At 42.1% G+C, this 16,015-nt stretch overlaps 1 protein-coding gene across 2 annotated transcripts in view; it reads right to left on the bottom strand.

Moving 5' to 3' along the window:
* CGRRF1 (cell growth regulator with ring finger domain 1) overlaps positions 1-16,015 on the bottom strand; it is a 38,720-nt gene that overhangs the window by 17,962 nt on the left and 4,743 nt on the right. The window contains exons 2-4 of one of the 2 annotated variants that reach the window (XM_081049818.1): positions 15,000-15,181; positions 12,690-12,808; positions 11,686-12,247 (exon numbers count right to left, since the gene is read on the bottom strand). In XM_081049818.1, the coding sequence (XP_080905944.1) occupies positions 11,686-11,789 (104 nt within the window). In that variant the 5' untranslated portion in view covers positions 11,790-12,247; positions 12,690-12,808; positions 15,000-15,181. Of the gene's footprint in view, positions 1-1,533; positions 1,691-11,685; positions 12,248-12,689; positions 12,809-14,999; positions 15,182-16,015 lie in introns of those variants that run through there. The other variant, XM_081049819.1, reaches the window with a different exon arrangement.

Raw genomic sequence — 16,015 nt, 5'->3', positions numbered from 1 at the left:
ATACAATGAATAGGATTAACAGCAAATCAGACATTACAGAACAAAAGATTAGTACATTTGAAGACCTAGCAGCAGAAAATATCCAATATGAAACACAGAGAGGAAAAAAAGGCTGAACAAAACAAAACACCAGTGAGCTGAGGGACAACTCCAAGCAGTCTAATGTATAACAGAAGACTGCAGAGGAGGGGCAGATAATACGAGAAAACTACAGACAAATATCACTCAGGAACATAGATGCAAAAATTCTTAACAAAGTTTAGGAAATTAAATCCAATAATATATAGAGAGTCATACATTATGACCTAGTGAGGTCGAACTCAGGAATGCAAGGTTGGCTTAACATAACATTAAAATTTTAATATAATTCACCATATTAACAGACTTTAAAAAAAACATATGATCATCTCAATACATGCAGTAAAAGCACTACCTACAATCCAATATCTATTCCTGATAAAAACCATCAGAACACTAGGAATGTAAAGGAACTTACTCAACCTAATAAAGGACAGGAAAAAAAAATGTACAGCTAACATCATACTTGAAAAACTGCTTTACTCCTAAAAGCAGGAACAAGCCATGTAATAGCTATGTGTCCTTAAGCAATCACTCAACCTCTGTGTAACTGTTCCCCCACCTGCAAATGTTAGTAAGAGGGTGTGGCACTATGTAAGGACAAGCAATGATAGTGATGATGATGAAGTAGACAGGAGTTCGCAGAAGAGCTAGAGTAAAAACAAATCCAGTAACTTCCCCTCTTCCAGCCTCAGAATCAATTACCCCACAGGTCCTGTCCCCACTGCTCAGCCCTGCCCCAGTGCCTTTTAGAGGTTCAGTCAGGTAGGTGGAGTGGTAGGACACCAGATAGCACCTTCCTATGACAACCGTAAGATAACACCTGCCCCTTCTTTCCTTCATCCCTTGGAGTGAAAAAAGCACAAGAAGAAAACCACTCTATACATACTCATTATATTCACTGGCCCTTTCCTCATCATTCCCCCCCACACACACACTTCTCCCCACCCTTTTTTTTTTCCTTTACCTCCACTGCCTGGCTCCTTACACCCCTCCTTTCCTACCAGCAGAAAAAGCTAGCATTCAGATCTCATAGTGTTCGCTTCTACTGCAAGTTCAAGCACTGTATTTCAGGTACTTTACCATGCTGTACCTAGAAATTTCAATTAAAGAATCTTTGGAGATGTAAAGAGCCAGAAACTGCAAAAGGCAGGGCTTTGGGGAAATAACTGGAAGCAGCACATGGTGAGCATGAAAATTCCTTTATAGTGTGCTTTATATTCTCCATGGTATATCATGGTTTTAATATAAAAAATATTTCTCCAAATCTATACATAAAAATCAATGTTGCAGGAAGTTATACCGTATCTGGTCTCTGGCTTTGTATACACCTCGGAATGAAACAAGTAATTTCAGATGGAAAATGTTGCTTCACTTTAAGCACAGATATCCAAGGCTGCTTGGCTCAGCATCACAAGAGTTGACAAAACACACTTATTATTAAAAGAAACATACCTTTCCAGACCTTTTTATTTCTCTGCTTCATCCTTAATCATGGGTCTACGTTTTCTAATATCCTAAGGTCCTTGATTTGATATATATACATCTTTTCAAATTAGTATTATGAATTATGCTCGATCTTTGGGCTTTTTATCTGTGAAGGTAACCTTTCCTAAAAAAAGACAACCTTTTTACTATGAAGGATAACATACATATAGAAAAGTACACAAAGGATAGTGATTACAAAGTAATTGTTATTCAGGTTAAGAACCAGAAAATGTCCTCAGAAACGCTCCTTGTGTCACCTCCCATGAAATACCCCTTTCCTCTCCACTACCTTGACTTCAATTACCATAATTTAGTATGCTGTTTTTGAATTTTTATATAAATGGAAGTATGCTGAAGATACTTTTACTTCCTACTTTACAGCACGCTTAAAGATTCGTCCATGTAGCTATCTATATTCAGTGCATTTTTTGTACCTGTACTCTATTGCATAAACATGCCATAATTTGCTTACTCATTCTACTCTTCATGAACATTTAAGTTGTCCTCACATTTTGGCCACTATGAATACTGCATACATGAACATTTTCATACAAGGCTCTCAGTGCACAGACATGGATTTCTTAGGTATACACTGGGAATGGAATATCTCAGCCCTAAGTCTGTGCTTCTTCAACTTGAGTGGATAATGCGAACAACTGTTCTACATGGTAGTATCAATTTACACTCCCATCAGCAATGAATGAATTCTCCCCTTGTTCCGTATCCTTGCCAAAACATCATTGGTCATCCTGTTAGGTGTGGTGGCACTGCATGATGGTTTTAATTTCTATTTCCCTGCTGACTAATAAGGTTCTTATGTTTATTGCTACTGAATATCTTCTTTTGTGAATGCCCTTGTCAAGGCCTTTCCTTGTTTTTCTACAGGTCTTTTTCTTATTCATAGAAATTCTTTATATGCTCTGAATATGAGCCCTTTGTTGGATTTATCTTGAGCCCTTCTACATCTTGCCTTTTCAAGTTCATAATGGTATCTTTTGATGAACAAAGCTCTTAATTTTAACACAAAGTTATTAACCTCTTCTTTTAAGGTTAATGCTTTTGCTCCTTGGCTTTTTATTACAGCCTTATCTGAATTATGTTCTAACACTGCTCCATTCTGAATTATAATCTCAGACATTCTGTATTCCCGTCCTCTCAAAGGAGGGAGCCAAGCATGGCCAGGGCAGTCAGGCCTTGCCAAAGTCCACATTTGACCTTGCCAGCCCTGTCGCCCTGACATCCTCATGTCTTGGAGGGAAAAAGAGGGGCAGAGGGCAGAATTCGCTGTGTAATAGAGTGGCATCGTAGTCTGATCACACCTCTTGTCCTAAACATTATGCTTAATGGACTCTAAGATCACGCAAGTTGTTTTTTGGGCAGCTGACACATTGATGACTCATGTTGAGCTTTCAGCTTAGTATAATCCCAAACCTTTTCACATTCCAGCATGAACTTGCTCATTTTGCACAAAAATCCACAACTTTCACAGACTGATGCAGGCCAATATTTCTATCTTTAATATATTACTCAAAAGCAAATGTGCAGAAATGCTTTGGAATGAGGTTAAAATTTGGAGACTGGTTAAACAATCTATAATAGGTGCTAGGAAATGATTCTGTAAAACACTGGTAAGCAGACCCAGTGACCACCATCCTTACATATGGCCTTCTCCACATTTTTAAAAACATTTTTATAAAAAACATAGCTAACATACAATATTATATTAGTTTCAGGGGTACACCATAATTATTCAACATTTATATACCTAAAGAAGTGATCGCCATTAAGTCCAGCAACCATCTGACACCATAAAACACTATCACAATATTAACGACTATATTCCCTTTGCTGCATATTATATCCCCATGACTTATTTTATACCTGGAAATTTGAACCTCTTATTTCCCTTCACCTTTCCCTACCTTTTTCAATCTTTCAATTACAGCTGACATTCAATATTATTTTATATTAATTTCAGGTGCACAGCACAGTGGTTAGACGTTTATATAATTTAAGAAGTGATCGCCCTGACTAGTCTACTACCCATTCAACACTATACATAATTACCATATTATTTACTACTCATATATTCCCTATGCTTTACTTTACATCCCCATGACTAATTTTGTAACTACCAATTTGTACTTCTTAATCCCTTCACCTTTTCCACCATGCCCCCCAACTTGCCTCTCATCTATCTATCACCCTGATAAATCTAGCACCCATCCAACACCAGTCATTACACATTATTGACTATATTCCTTATGCTATACCCCACATCCCCATGACTACTCTGCAACCCCCAACCCCCAAACCCCCCTCCTACCCAGAAACCATCAAAATGTTCTCTGCATCTATGAGTTTGCTTCTATCCTGTTTATTTTGTTCTTTAGATTGCACATATAAGCAAAACCACATTGCAGCTGTCTTTCTCTGTCTGACATACTCCACTCAGCACATTACCCTCCAGATCCATCCATATTGCCACAGATGGCAAGAACCCATTCCCTGCCAGGGCTGAGCCATATTCCATTGTATATATGTACCATCTCCTCTTTATCCATTCTTCCATTGACAAACACCCAGGTTGCCTCCACCTCTTGGCCATTGTAAACAATGCTGCAATGAACATACAGATACACATATCCACTCAAAGTAGTGTTTAGGGTTTCTTCGGATAAATACCCAGGATTGGGATTACAGGGTCCTTCTGTGTCTCTTGTTATAGCCTTTATTTTAAAGTCTATTTTGTCTGGTATAAGTATTGCTACCCCAGATTTACTTGTTTGTTTCTGTGTTCTTCAAATAACTTTTTCCAGGGTGGCCGGTTAGTTCAGTTGGTTAGAACATGGTGCTAATAACACCAAGGTTACCAGTTTGATCCCAACATGGGAGCTGCATCCTCCTTAAAAAATAACGAAAAACTTTTTCCATCCTTTACTTTCAGTCTGTGTGTGTCTTCTAATCTGAAGTAGGTTTCTTGGAAGTCCCTCTAACATTCCTTGTAATACTGTTTTGGTGGTGATAAACTCCTTTAGCTTTTTCTTGTCTGAGAAGCCCTTTATTTGTCCTTCAATTTTACATGATAGTCTTGCTGGATGGAGTAATCTTAGTTGTAGGTTCTTACTTTTCATCACTTTGTATATTTCATGTCAATCTCTTCCGGCCTGCAAAGTTTCTGTTGAGAAATCTTACAGGGGCTTCCTTAGTTGCTTTTGTCTTGTTGCTTTTAGGATTCTCTCTTTGACTTTAACCTTCGCCGTTTTAATTATAATGTGTCTTGGTTTGACCTGTTTGGGTTCATCTTGTTTGGAACTCTCTGCACTTCCTGGGCTTGTATGTCTACTTCTTTTACCAGGTTAGGAAAGTTTTCAGTGATTATTTCTTCAGTAGGTTCTCAATCCCTTGCTTTCTCTCTTCTCCTTCTGGTACCCCTATGATGTGAATGTTGTTACACTTGACATCATCCCAGAGGTTTCTTAAACTATCCTCATTTTTTTTTTTATTCTTTTTTCTTTTTGCTGTTCTAATTGGGTGTTTTATGTTACCCTGTCTTCCAAATTGCTGATTTGATCATCTGGTCCATCTAGTCTGTTGGTGATGCCTTCTAGAGCATTCTTCATTTCAGTTATTGTATTCTTCACTTCTGACTGTTTCTTTTTAATGGTTTCTATGTCCTTTTTTACACTTGCTATGTCTTTGTTGAAGTTCTCACTAAAGTCATTGAGCATCCTTATAACCATTGTTTTGAACTCTGCACCTGGTAGATTGTTTGCCTCCATTCTGTTTAGTTCTTTTTCTGGAGTTTTCTCCTGTTCTTTCATTTGGGATATATTTCTTTGTTTCCTCATTTTGGCTGCCTCTCTGTGTTTGTTTCTATGTGTTAGGTAGATCTGGTACACCTCCCATTCTTGGTCGGGTGACCTTATGTAGTACGTGTCCTGTGGGACCCAGTGGCACAGTCTCCCTGGTTACTTGGGCCAGGTGCTCCAGGAGTGTCCCTTATGTGGGTTGTGTGTGCCCTCCTATTATAGCTGAGACTTAATAGCTATTGGCACGTCAATGGGTGGGACTGGCCCTCAGGCCGGTAGGTTATGGGCTGCTGCCCGGGGGGTTTACCTCACTGAGCGGGATTTGCTCCATCAGGCTCTGGTATCTGTTGAGGCGGCCCTTTGTGAATGCCGCTTGTGTGGCTAATTGGGATGCTGTGGTCTGAAGCCAACCTCCATGTATGTTGGTTCTGGGGCTTCTTGGGAGGGTCTTCGGTGCAGACCCAGGCCATCCACTGCCTGAGACCAGCCAGGGACAACCTGGTAGGAGCTACAAAGTGATCCATGGTTGGTCACTGCCTCTGCTGAACCTGGAAGTGTGTTGGAGAGACCACACTGCAAACCGAGGATGGCTGCCACCATAACAGTGCCTATAGTAGCTCTGCAAAAAACCAGGACACCCCGAGGCCTGCTGCCACCTACTGGCTCCTATAAGGTTCAGCTGCTGATAAAGCCTCATGCAGTACACGAGCTGGGTGAGGCAGGGTCAAAGGGAATCACCAGGGTGGGACGAGCTGTGTTTACCAGGTTAATGTAGATTATGGTTTGGTGCCAGTGCTGAGCCTGGAGCTCCTCAGCAACAGTCTCAGAGAACACCGAGGCGAGTCACCTCCCACCTGGGGCCCAGAGACCCCCGATAGTTGTCCAAGAAAGAGTGCAATGCCGGCAGGTATGGCTGCTCACCAAGAAAGTGCCTCCAATGTTGGATGAGTTGGGTAAGGTGGGATCCCAAGGAGTTACCAAGGTAGAGCGAGAGGAGCTCACCAAACCAATTCAGGTTCAGATTTGGCCATCAGTGTGGAGGGAGGGCTCAACACTGCTTGCCTGCTGGCTGAATGGGAGAACCCCACACAGGGAAAATGGCAACTGTTCCTCCAGTCATTGCTCCAAAGCCACACAACTCAGTCTGTCCCCGTATGTCTCTGATGCCCCGAGTCACTGTCCTTACACCAGAGCCCAGCGTGAGTGTCGGTGGGTGAATGAGTCTGTGTGTGAGCTCCTAAAGAGGATGTCTTGGTTTCCCACAGCTTTCAGTCCCACTGTTTTTCACAGGTAGATGTTGGTTGTGGGTGCTCCTTTCCCTGAGCCAGTGCTCTGGGCTGGGGAGCCCAGTGTGGGGGCCGGGTCCCTGGCTCCTCTGGCGGATACCTCCGAGGCTGAGATAACCCTCCCCATTCTCAAGTTTGACACTGGCATGTTCTGCATCTCCACCCCTCCTACTAGTCTTCACATGGCTTCTTTTTTATACCCTTAGTATAAAACTTCTGTTCAGTTAGACTTCAGATAGTTCTCCAGGTTGCTTGTTCTATAATTTAGCTGCATTTTTAGTGTGTTCATCGGAGGAGGCAAGTACAGCGTTTATCTACTCCGCCATCTTGGATCTCTCCTAGCCTTTTCCATTTTAATCAAAAACTTGAATAAAGATATTGATGCCCTGTGTATCAGATCATGGCCGATATGACATTAGAAGGAATGGTAAAATAGAAAGTTAACCAATTTTCTTTTCAATCAAATTCCATCTTTATCTTTTTCCACTCAGTCATTTTGGAAACTGTTAGTAATGGAATACCAACTAAATAAATACTTCTTAAAATCCATTACTTTCTCTTTTATATAAACTTAGTCCTCCCTTTTTTCCATAAAGGGAACTTCCCATTCTCTTTTCTTTCCTGTTATAATTTTATACTTAATCCTCCTGGATTTTTCTATAATTCTGGTTTTTTTCCCCCATTTATAAACTGTTTTTTGCATTTGTTCATAATGCTTAAATTTCCAGCACAGCAATAACCTGTGGACTTCCAATTTTGCCCACATTTTTTCCTATTGCCTATACTATATGTTACTTTGCACACACTTCCTAAGCATCTTGTCAGTAGCTAAAGCAGTAGAACTGACCTCCTTTCCTTGTCCCTGGAGTATTATGGAGTCCCTCATGAATAAAGGTTACTTTGAGGCTAACGTTTCAAGCTCAGCAGTAAACAATTTTTATCTCCCCTTCGGCCTTGAGTTCTAAAACCGATCAGAAAACATAGAGGCAGTTTGTGGAGCCTCCTCTCCTGTGCAATCTCCTGAAAATGGTCTCACTTGGCTAGTTGGATACTGAGACTGAATTAGCATTTAAATACCATGGTAGAGGAGGAGGGTTGCCTCTGAGGGAACTGCTGTGCTAAATATACGACTGTTGAGAAAATGACCCAATCTCTAAAATTCTGTGCCTTTAATTATAAAAAGAAGGGTTAGAAGTCATCTTAAGGCTTTGAAATGCCATTTCAAACAGTTTTGTGTTTTCTTTTAAAATATTCCAAGATAATTCTTGCCAATGCATCATATATTTTGTACCCTAAGCAAATACAAACTAAAGGCATATTCTTTTCCTAAGAAGGTATCGGTATCTCATCACCAACCTTGTCACATACAAACAACCTACTGCATTCGACAAAGGAGACAAGAAATAGTCAAGGTCAGTGTATCAGGCAAGGTTGGCAGGAGACAAACACCCTATCAGTTATTTAAACATCAAGAATTTAAAATAAAGAACTGTTAACCAACTACTGGAGGACTGAAAAAAGCAAGAAAGGGACACTAAAGTATCCTAGCAAGAAGTAGTTATCACTCCTAGGACTGGGGAAACAAAGGGAAGAGTGGGGATTGTTACAAGTTAGAAACTTGGAGAAGGGATCCCCCAGGGCTAGGACCCAGATATTTTAGGTAGAAGTGCTGCTCAGCTGGTGCCAGTACCTCTGAAGGAGTGTCATAAGGCTGGTTCTAGATATGAGGAAAAATTATAAACTAAAACTGCTGCAACTTGGGCCAACTGCCAGGGTGAAGGTCAATGTTGCAGAAACGTAGACCAGGAAAAGGAAGCAAACTGTTAAGTGGAAGTTCCTTCTTCTTCCAGCCTTCCAGTCTCAATCTAGCAACTCCTACTGGCCTGATACAGTGTGAACTCGCATAAGACATATGTGGTTTGCAAAGTCCCACCCTCAGTATCACAAAGCACAGTAGAAGAGCATGTTTGCAGCTGAGAAAATAGCCTTTGAGAAAGATTTGGAGGATGATTTACAGTCTATCCTTGTGGCAATACTGCAGAATATAGGGTCCTTCCCCAGGGGACCTGATCTCCCCTTCGATCAGAGGTTCCCTGTCTATGGATTGGTTTAGATCTAGAAACTGGGTGAAAGGTCATAACTCTCCACTGCAATTAAAGCTCTGATCAATTTTCAGCTCTGTGGCTACATGAAATAAAGTGCTTCAGAACCATAGAAACTCTGATTCTCTAAGACTTCATCTGAGAGTGAAAAGACTTGAGCTTGTCATTTTCTTTCTGTAAGTGCTCCAGTGATCTCAGAAGCAACCATGCCACCATCCCTTACTTCCTAAAGTCATCATTACTACATAGTGGTCAAGTGCTTTAGCCACTTGGCCCTTAAGGCACTTGCTTCAGAAATCATTTTATCACAATCAACCAAAGGTAGTGACTTGATTAACTGTGATGCCAATGCATGCCAAGGATTATTAGCATCGTATTTCCCATTTGCAAGGAGCTGAAGAAACGACCAAACCAATCCCCAAATTCTATCTTTGAGAGTCTCCCACCACACCCCCAGGATTTCATTCTTAGTAACAATTTCTTTCTCCTTATCCTTGTCATTCCAGTCAGGAGACCATATCCACACTAGTTATTTTAATAGAGACAATTTAATATAAAAAAATGTTAATCAGATGTTGAAGAACTGAGAAGGCAAAAGGGGGACACTGAGTATCAAAAAAGTAGTAACACTAGGAAGCAACTATCACTCCTAGGACAAGGAAAGAGAGTCACTACAATTTAGAAATTTGAAGGAAGGACCCCCCACAGAGCTGGGACTAAGATCTGAGGAAACGGTATTAATGTCTTTGAAGGGGTGCAATGAAGCTCGTTCTAAGAGAGTGGAAAATTACAAACTCAGACCAACTATTAATGCCAGATTGAGGCACTCTTGCTGTAGTGAGACAGATAAAAAGAATCAAACAGGAAGCACCAAGTTCTTTTGTCCTCCTCTAGCTTTCCACTATCCCTCCCCTATTGGCAAAGCCTCATGGGCAGCCAGCTAACATAGAAATGTGGTTTGGAGCCTCTGCCCCAGATTCACAAAGCAGAAACCACCACTATTAAACAGAAATACCAAACTGCTAGTGGCATGATTCTTTGCTATTGCTATTGAGACCCCAATAATCAGATGTTCCTGTTCTTTCTTCACTCCCACACAGTACAGCTAGACAAGGAAAACAGTGACAAGAGTAATGGGAGAGAAACTTGGAACAGTACTGAGGTAAGAACCACGAGAGCAAAGACAGATAGATGACCCATAGGGATTATATTTTGGGATTAAAAAAAATTACAAGAGTGAAGAGCATAGTGAATTAATGGAATTACTTTCTGCCTGGGTTACAATTAGAAAGTTGCTTTCATGAGATCCAGATGACTTTCACTGTTTCTACTCAATGAATCTGCGACCTTGCTTAGGTTAGCAAACAGACATTAGTAAAAAGTTTATCTACACGGGCAAAGCTAACCCAGACGGAGCGAATAGTTGGGTTAGGCTCAAGATGACTCGTCAGACCCAAATCAGGATGGAAGGAGCTGGCATTGACATGGTCTTCTGGCCTCAACAGTGCTTAGCCCAGACTTCCAAAAGTTCTATAATTACGTAGGCTTCCACTCTTGTAAAAGCCATACCTAAATGGAATGGTTAGGCAATCATTAAGTTTTCAACCCAAGTCTTAAACCTGGCTGAGCCAGGATTTGAACATAGGTCTGTTTGATACCCACGTCTGTCACTTACCCACTATAAACATGAGGTTCCTGACCACCCTTCACACACAGAGATGCTCCCATCATTATCAATACAGCCTTCACTCATTTTCCTCTTCCCACTACCAAAGATAGATATCTAAGCTATCGAATTAGTTGACCTATTGAAAATTAAAAATTAGGGATATAATGCAATTATCAACTAGTTACCTATTTTCCTTAGTGGAGAAAAATTACATGTCTTTAAGAGAATAACACTAATATTATAGTTATTTAACCTGTGTTAAGACTGCTTTTCTCACTTGGGCAACAGCTTCCTAATTCCAATTACAAACTTTCTTGAAGAACAATAGCAATAAAATCTGATGTGTCAAGCATAACAAATTGTGTAAAATTGGTATTTATCTTTCCCCCACCTACAAACAAGTAATTCCATCTTCTACTGCTTATAGTGTGGGGAGTAGTGTAAAAGTGTTAAAACTTAGTTCCTAGAGTTGGCTTATATTTCCAGAAAATCACAAGGCCTTATGTCTTTTCTTTAAAGTAATCACATATATGTGATTAAAGAGTATTTTTAAACTCATTTTACGCGGCTTGCTCTGTGCACTAACCTGTCTCCTCTGCCCTTCTGCTCATATTGTATTCTCTGAAATACCTTCTATTCTCTACTATACACACTTTACTCCATTTATCTTTCAAAATCTAGCTCAGGTCTCCTCAATGGAGGGACTAGGTACGGTAGTTCGTAACTAGTTGTATTTATAAGGCTTCTCTAAACATGACACAATGGAGTTCAGTTACCAATTATGCTGACAGCGCTGAAGCCAAGTACTGAGTCCACAAGTACAACAATCAGCCTTGTGTGCTGTGCTGTCCATGTCCCTGCACCGTCCCGCAGGTGACGGGCACTCGGAGCACACAGTAGGCCCCAATCCGGGTCAGAAGAAGCCTGTTGGACAAGCACTCTATTCCAACACCAAGACCAGGCCCTGACCGGATGCTTTATTACCCAGAAACAAAGCTGGGCAAAATACTTCAATCCGACACCCCCTCCGTACGCCCACAGGGACTGCGACAGCGCGGTACGACGCGGCACTGATGCAGGTGCGGTGTCCACCTAGTTTTCCCCGCGCGGCCAGTTGAAGCCCTCGGCTCCGGCTCCCCGACATTCCCAGGCGCTCCAGCCCGCAGCTCCGATGCCCCCTGCTCCTCACTGCGACCCCACTCCCCGGCGGTCCGCGCCTCAGTCCCTGGCCCTCGCCCTGAGGCACTTACCATCCCAACACCAGGCCGGTGGTCACGATGAAGCAGGTGAAGACCACCGCGATGTAGAACAGCGGTGAGTACTCATAGAGGGTTACTAGAAACACCGCAGCCATCAGGGTCTCCGACACTGCAGATCAGCTGGGCTGCAGCCGCCCATCCCAGTCCAGCCGCTGCGCCGGGGTAAAAGCCACTACGGTGCCCCGCAGTGGCCAAACTGCATAGATCCGCACTCGCCTGGCGTTACCGTAAACTGCACGTCCGGGCAGCCTCCCGGGATGCGGGAGCCGGCGTGCCAATCACGACGTCGCCGGCAGGGCTCGCCCCGCCCCTCCTGCTCCCGTCCTGAGCTATTGGCTTCACGGAGGGGCGGGGCCCGGGCTCGCACCGCCTCGACTCAGGGGATTGGTCGTCAGCGGGCGTCTGCTCCGTCCGTCTGTCCTAGCGGTTCCCGCTTTCCTGCGGTAAATTCTGAGTAGATATTGGGGTCAACTCCGTCCGAGACTCAGGTAAGGTTTTTCTGATGCCAGAGGGAGGATTCACAGTCCGAAATCCACGTCACAGAGCCTAAATCCTGAAATCCTGCATATCAGATCCGAGGCAAATTTGGGAGGAGGAGGAAGGGCGGCCTCTTGGGTTCTATAAAGTGAAATAACGCCATCCCTGCTCTTGTTCTATCTAGGAAACTTACAATTAGGCCCTGTACGAAACACCAAAAGGAGTCTCACAGGGCAGGTTATGCGAGCCTTGTCGGCCTTTTCAAGTTGGATCGAATGATAGAAGAGAATTAGCGTAGGGAGGTGCTCACAGAAATAGATAAATCAAATGTCTTTACTATCTCCTGTTTTCTCCTCCCCCTACACCCCTCAAATTAAATTGATATTTGAATATTTTTGGTGTTGATTTTCACGTTAACAATTTAAAACGTGTATCATGTGTATGCTTGTGTCTTTATATAAGCGTGTTTCTTTTAAACCGAGCAGAAACGTTTAAGTACAAGGAAGCGAAATGCTCACCGCTTTCTCTCCGTTCCCGCGCGTCAGCTCCCTCAGGTTTGCCTCCCTGGACGTCTCTCACACTTCCACTGACATCTCACTGGTTTGCGATTCGTCCTAAAGCGACACCTCGCTACCACCTAGATGGGGACATGCAGTCTTTTATTCTGAGCAGCAACATCCTTGCTACTAATGGGCGAGAGGGACAGCGGATCTCGGGATGGATAACGAGTGGTCCCTCCACACTCCCAAACCACCAATAAAATTAGTGCCGGAGGAAGGTGAGCTAATTTTGTTCTACGGCTTCACATAGCCCTTGGCAAATAACCACGGCTTGCCTATTCTTTGGAGTAGTGTGCTGTGCGAGAAGCATGAACCAACATCATTTTTAGTGGCTGCACATATGATTTGTGAAAGTATATCGTTTATTTAATCAGCCCTCAATTGTCGGACAGTGTTTTTATTGTAAATAACACTGCAATGAACATTCTTAAACTAAGTCATTTCTTTGGGATAAATTCCTAGTGGTGGAACTTTCCATTCAAAAAGTATGTACATTTTAAGCCTTTGGAGAAACACTGCTCTCCAGAAACGTACCGGTTTACACTCCCACTCTTTCACCCTCAGTTTTGACATCATTTGATAGCATCCCTTAAGAAAAATCTTGGCCAATGTGAAAGGCAATTTTCTTACAATAAAGAATTTTCATGATGAAAACAAAAATGTAGGAGTTCCAAGTAGTATATTAAACATGCCTATAATTTTGCTCTGTTCCAAAACTCCACTAAAACTACAGTAAAGTGATTTTAAAAATAAATCAATAAAGACAAGAACAGGAAATAAAATAATAGCAGCAACATATTGGAAGATGGAAAACAGATGAACAAAGATAATTCACTAACCAGACCATGAAAGCCAAATCCCAAACCAGCGGTGGGGAAAACTGAGACCCAACCTGATTTACACTGAAGAACTCGGAAAAAGAACAGGAACTAACACAAATTTAATTCTAGCCCTTATTTCCCACTTTGATATCTGCTACAACCATTGAAACCTGTCACTTTACTTCCAACATAGATTCTTTCAAACACATATCTTATTTCACTCCACCACTGAAAATCCTTGATTGCCTTGATATATACACTTGACATGAAGTCCCGTATTCCTTATTTGGCATACCCACCTCTACATGACCTGACTCCCACTCACCTCTTACGTATTCAGAAACTGTTTCTTGAGTGTCAGATATGTTCCAGACACTGTAGAAGGCATTAGGGATACATTAATAAGCCAGAAATGACATACCTCTGTTCTCCTGGAGTTTATTGTCTAATGGAAAAGCCAAAGAATCTTGGACAAAATATAAAGGCAAAATTATGATAAGTGCTATTAAAAGAGGTATATGGAGCGCACAACGGGGGAATGGAGAAATATAAGGAAGACCAGGGAGGGCTTTCCTGAAGAATGGACGATGATCTGAGAGCTGATGGAGAGAGGTTTACCATTCAAGGGGACATGCGGGGAGAAAGAGCATTTAGGACAGAAGCTACAGCACGTGCAAAGGCTCCGAGGTGGGAGAAATCATAGCATACCTGAGAAAAGGAAGGGCCAATGTTACTAAAACATGGAGAGTGAGGAAGAGCATACTATGAGATGAAAATGGAGAGAGGTGAGTACCAGACCATAGAGGAGTCTTGCCATTTTAACTACTCGACTTTATCCTAAGAGCAATGAGAAGCTATGGGTATGATTGAAAAAGGGGAGTGTTATGGACAGATTGTGTACCCCAAAATTTACATGTTGAAACTCTAACTCCCAATGTGTCTATATTTGGATACGGGACCTTTAAGTGAAGTCAAAAGGGTGGGATCCTAATCCAATAGGACTGGTGTCCTTATTAAAAAAAAGAAAAGGAAGAGACATAACTCTCTGGGCCTATGCACACGAAGAAAAGGCCATGTGAGGTGGCAAACCAAGGAACCTGTTGGCACCTTGATTTGGACTTCTAGCTTCCAGATCTGTGAGAAAATTTTTTTGTTCTAGCCTCTCAGTTTGTGCTATTCTATTATGGCAGCCCAGGGACACTAATACAGGGAGCGAGATTCTGTTTGCATTTTGAATCAGTCACTTTGGCTATAGTGTAGAAAACTCACTGGAAGGAAGCTGGGATGGATGAGTAAACATGGGGATATCAATGAATAGATTCTTATAAAATTGCAGGCAAGAAATATTGGCAACTGATTAGGATAGTGATGAGGACTTGCACTAAAATGGATTATTTGTTGGAAATTATTTTGACTGTGAGTGACAAAAAAATTAACAGTATCTTACTTGAGATAGTTTATTTCTCTCTCAAGTGAAAGTCCAGAGGTAGGCAATGCAGGACTGATACAGTGTTCCATACTGCAAGGGACCCTGGCTTCTATTTTGCTCCACCACGTGTAGCCCCATTTCCTTAAGTCATGTCGTGGTCCAAGATGCCTGCTGCAGCTCCAGCCATCATGTACATATTCCTGCTAGGAGGAGGGAGGAAAGAGAAGGAAAATAAGACACCACTTCAATTTAAGGAAACCCTAAGGATATAGCACACATTCTATTGGCCAAAACTCAGCCTCATGTTCACATTTAACCAGAACGGAGGCTGGAACATAATCTTTGTTCAGAGTGGCCATGTGTCCGGCTAAAACTAGAGAGTTCTATTACTTACAGAAGGAGAAACCAGAGCTTGAAGGAGAAATAGGTGTCTCTGTCATAGGAGAGGTATAGTGGACCTAATGATGGGTTGGACGTGGGGCATGCGAGAGAGGCAGGAGTTGGTTTCTGGCTTCGTCTACCAGATGAATGGATGTAGCTGTCATTCACTGAAATTAGTTCCTAAATCTCCAATCTCTCACAACTCATTCCTGTTCCCCTTCCCTCATCCCTTCTCCCTCCCCTATAAATACTAATCGTAGACCTACGGAATGACCAATCTTCTAAAATGCATTAAAGATGGATGCAGGTAGGTGAGGCCTGAAGCTCATACCATTTGAGGGACCCATTCTAAGAGTGAACACAAACTTACAAATACAAATTACATAATAGGGCTTAGAAGGGGCCCATGCCAATGAGGGGGCCCCAAACATAACTTTCATTCACTTTAGTGTGCTTTAAGCCTCACCTTTGTCACCAAGAACAAAATTGTAAGACACCCTGGGTCATTAGGTCCCTCCTGATTTCAGAGAAGTTAAAATTGGGGGTTGGGAGGAATGAGTTTTAAAATCAGTGAAATAAGCTGTTTGCAGGTCTCAGAACTGGCCATTGTATTAGGGTTCTCCAGAGAGAGTGGGGGAAAAAGAGATTGGACA

This window comes from Rhinolophus hipposideros (assembly GCF_964194185.1).
Source record: "Rhinolophus hipposideros genome assembly, chromosome: 5".
In the NCBI taxonomy this organism is placed as follows: Eukaryota; Metazoa; Chordata; class Mammalia; order Chiroptera; family Rhinolophidae; genus Rhinolophus; species Rhinolophus hipposideros.
Note: the sequence above shows the minus strand (reverse complement) of the source record. Positions and strands in the feature narration are given on the sequence as shown.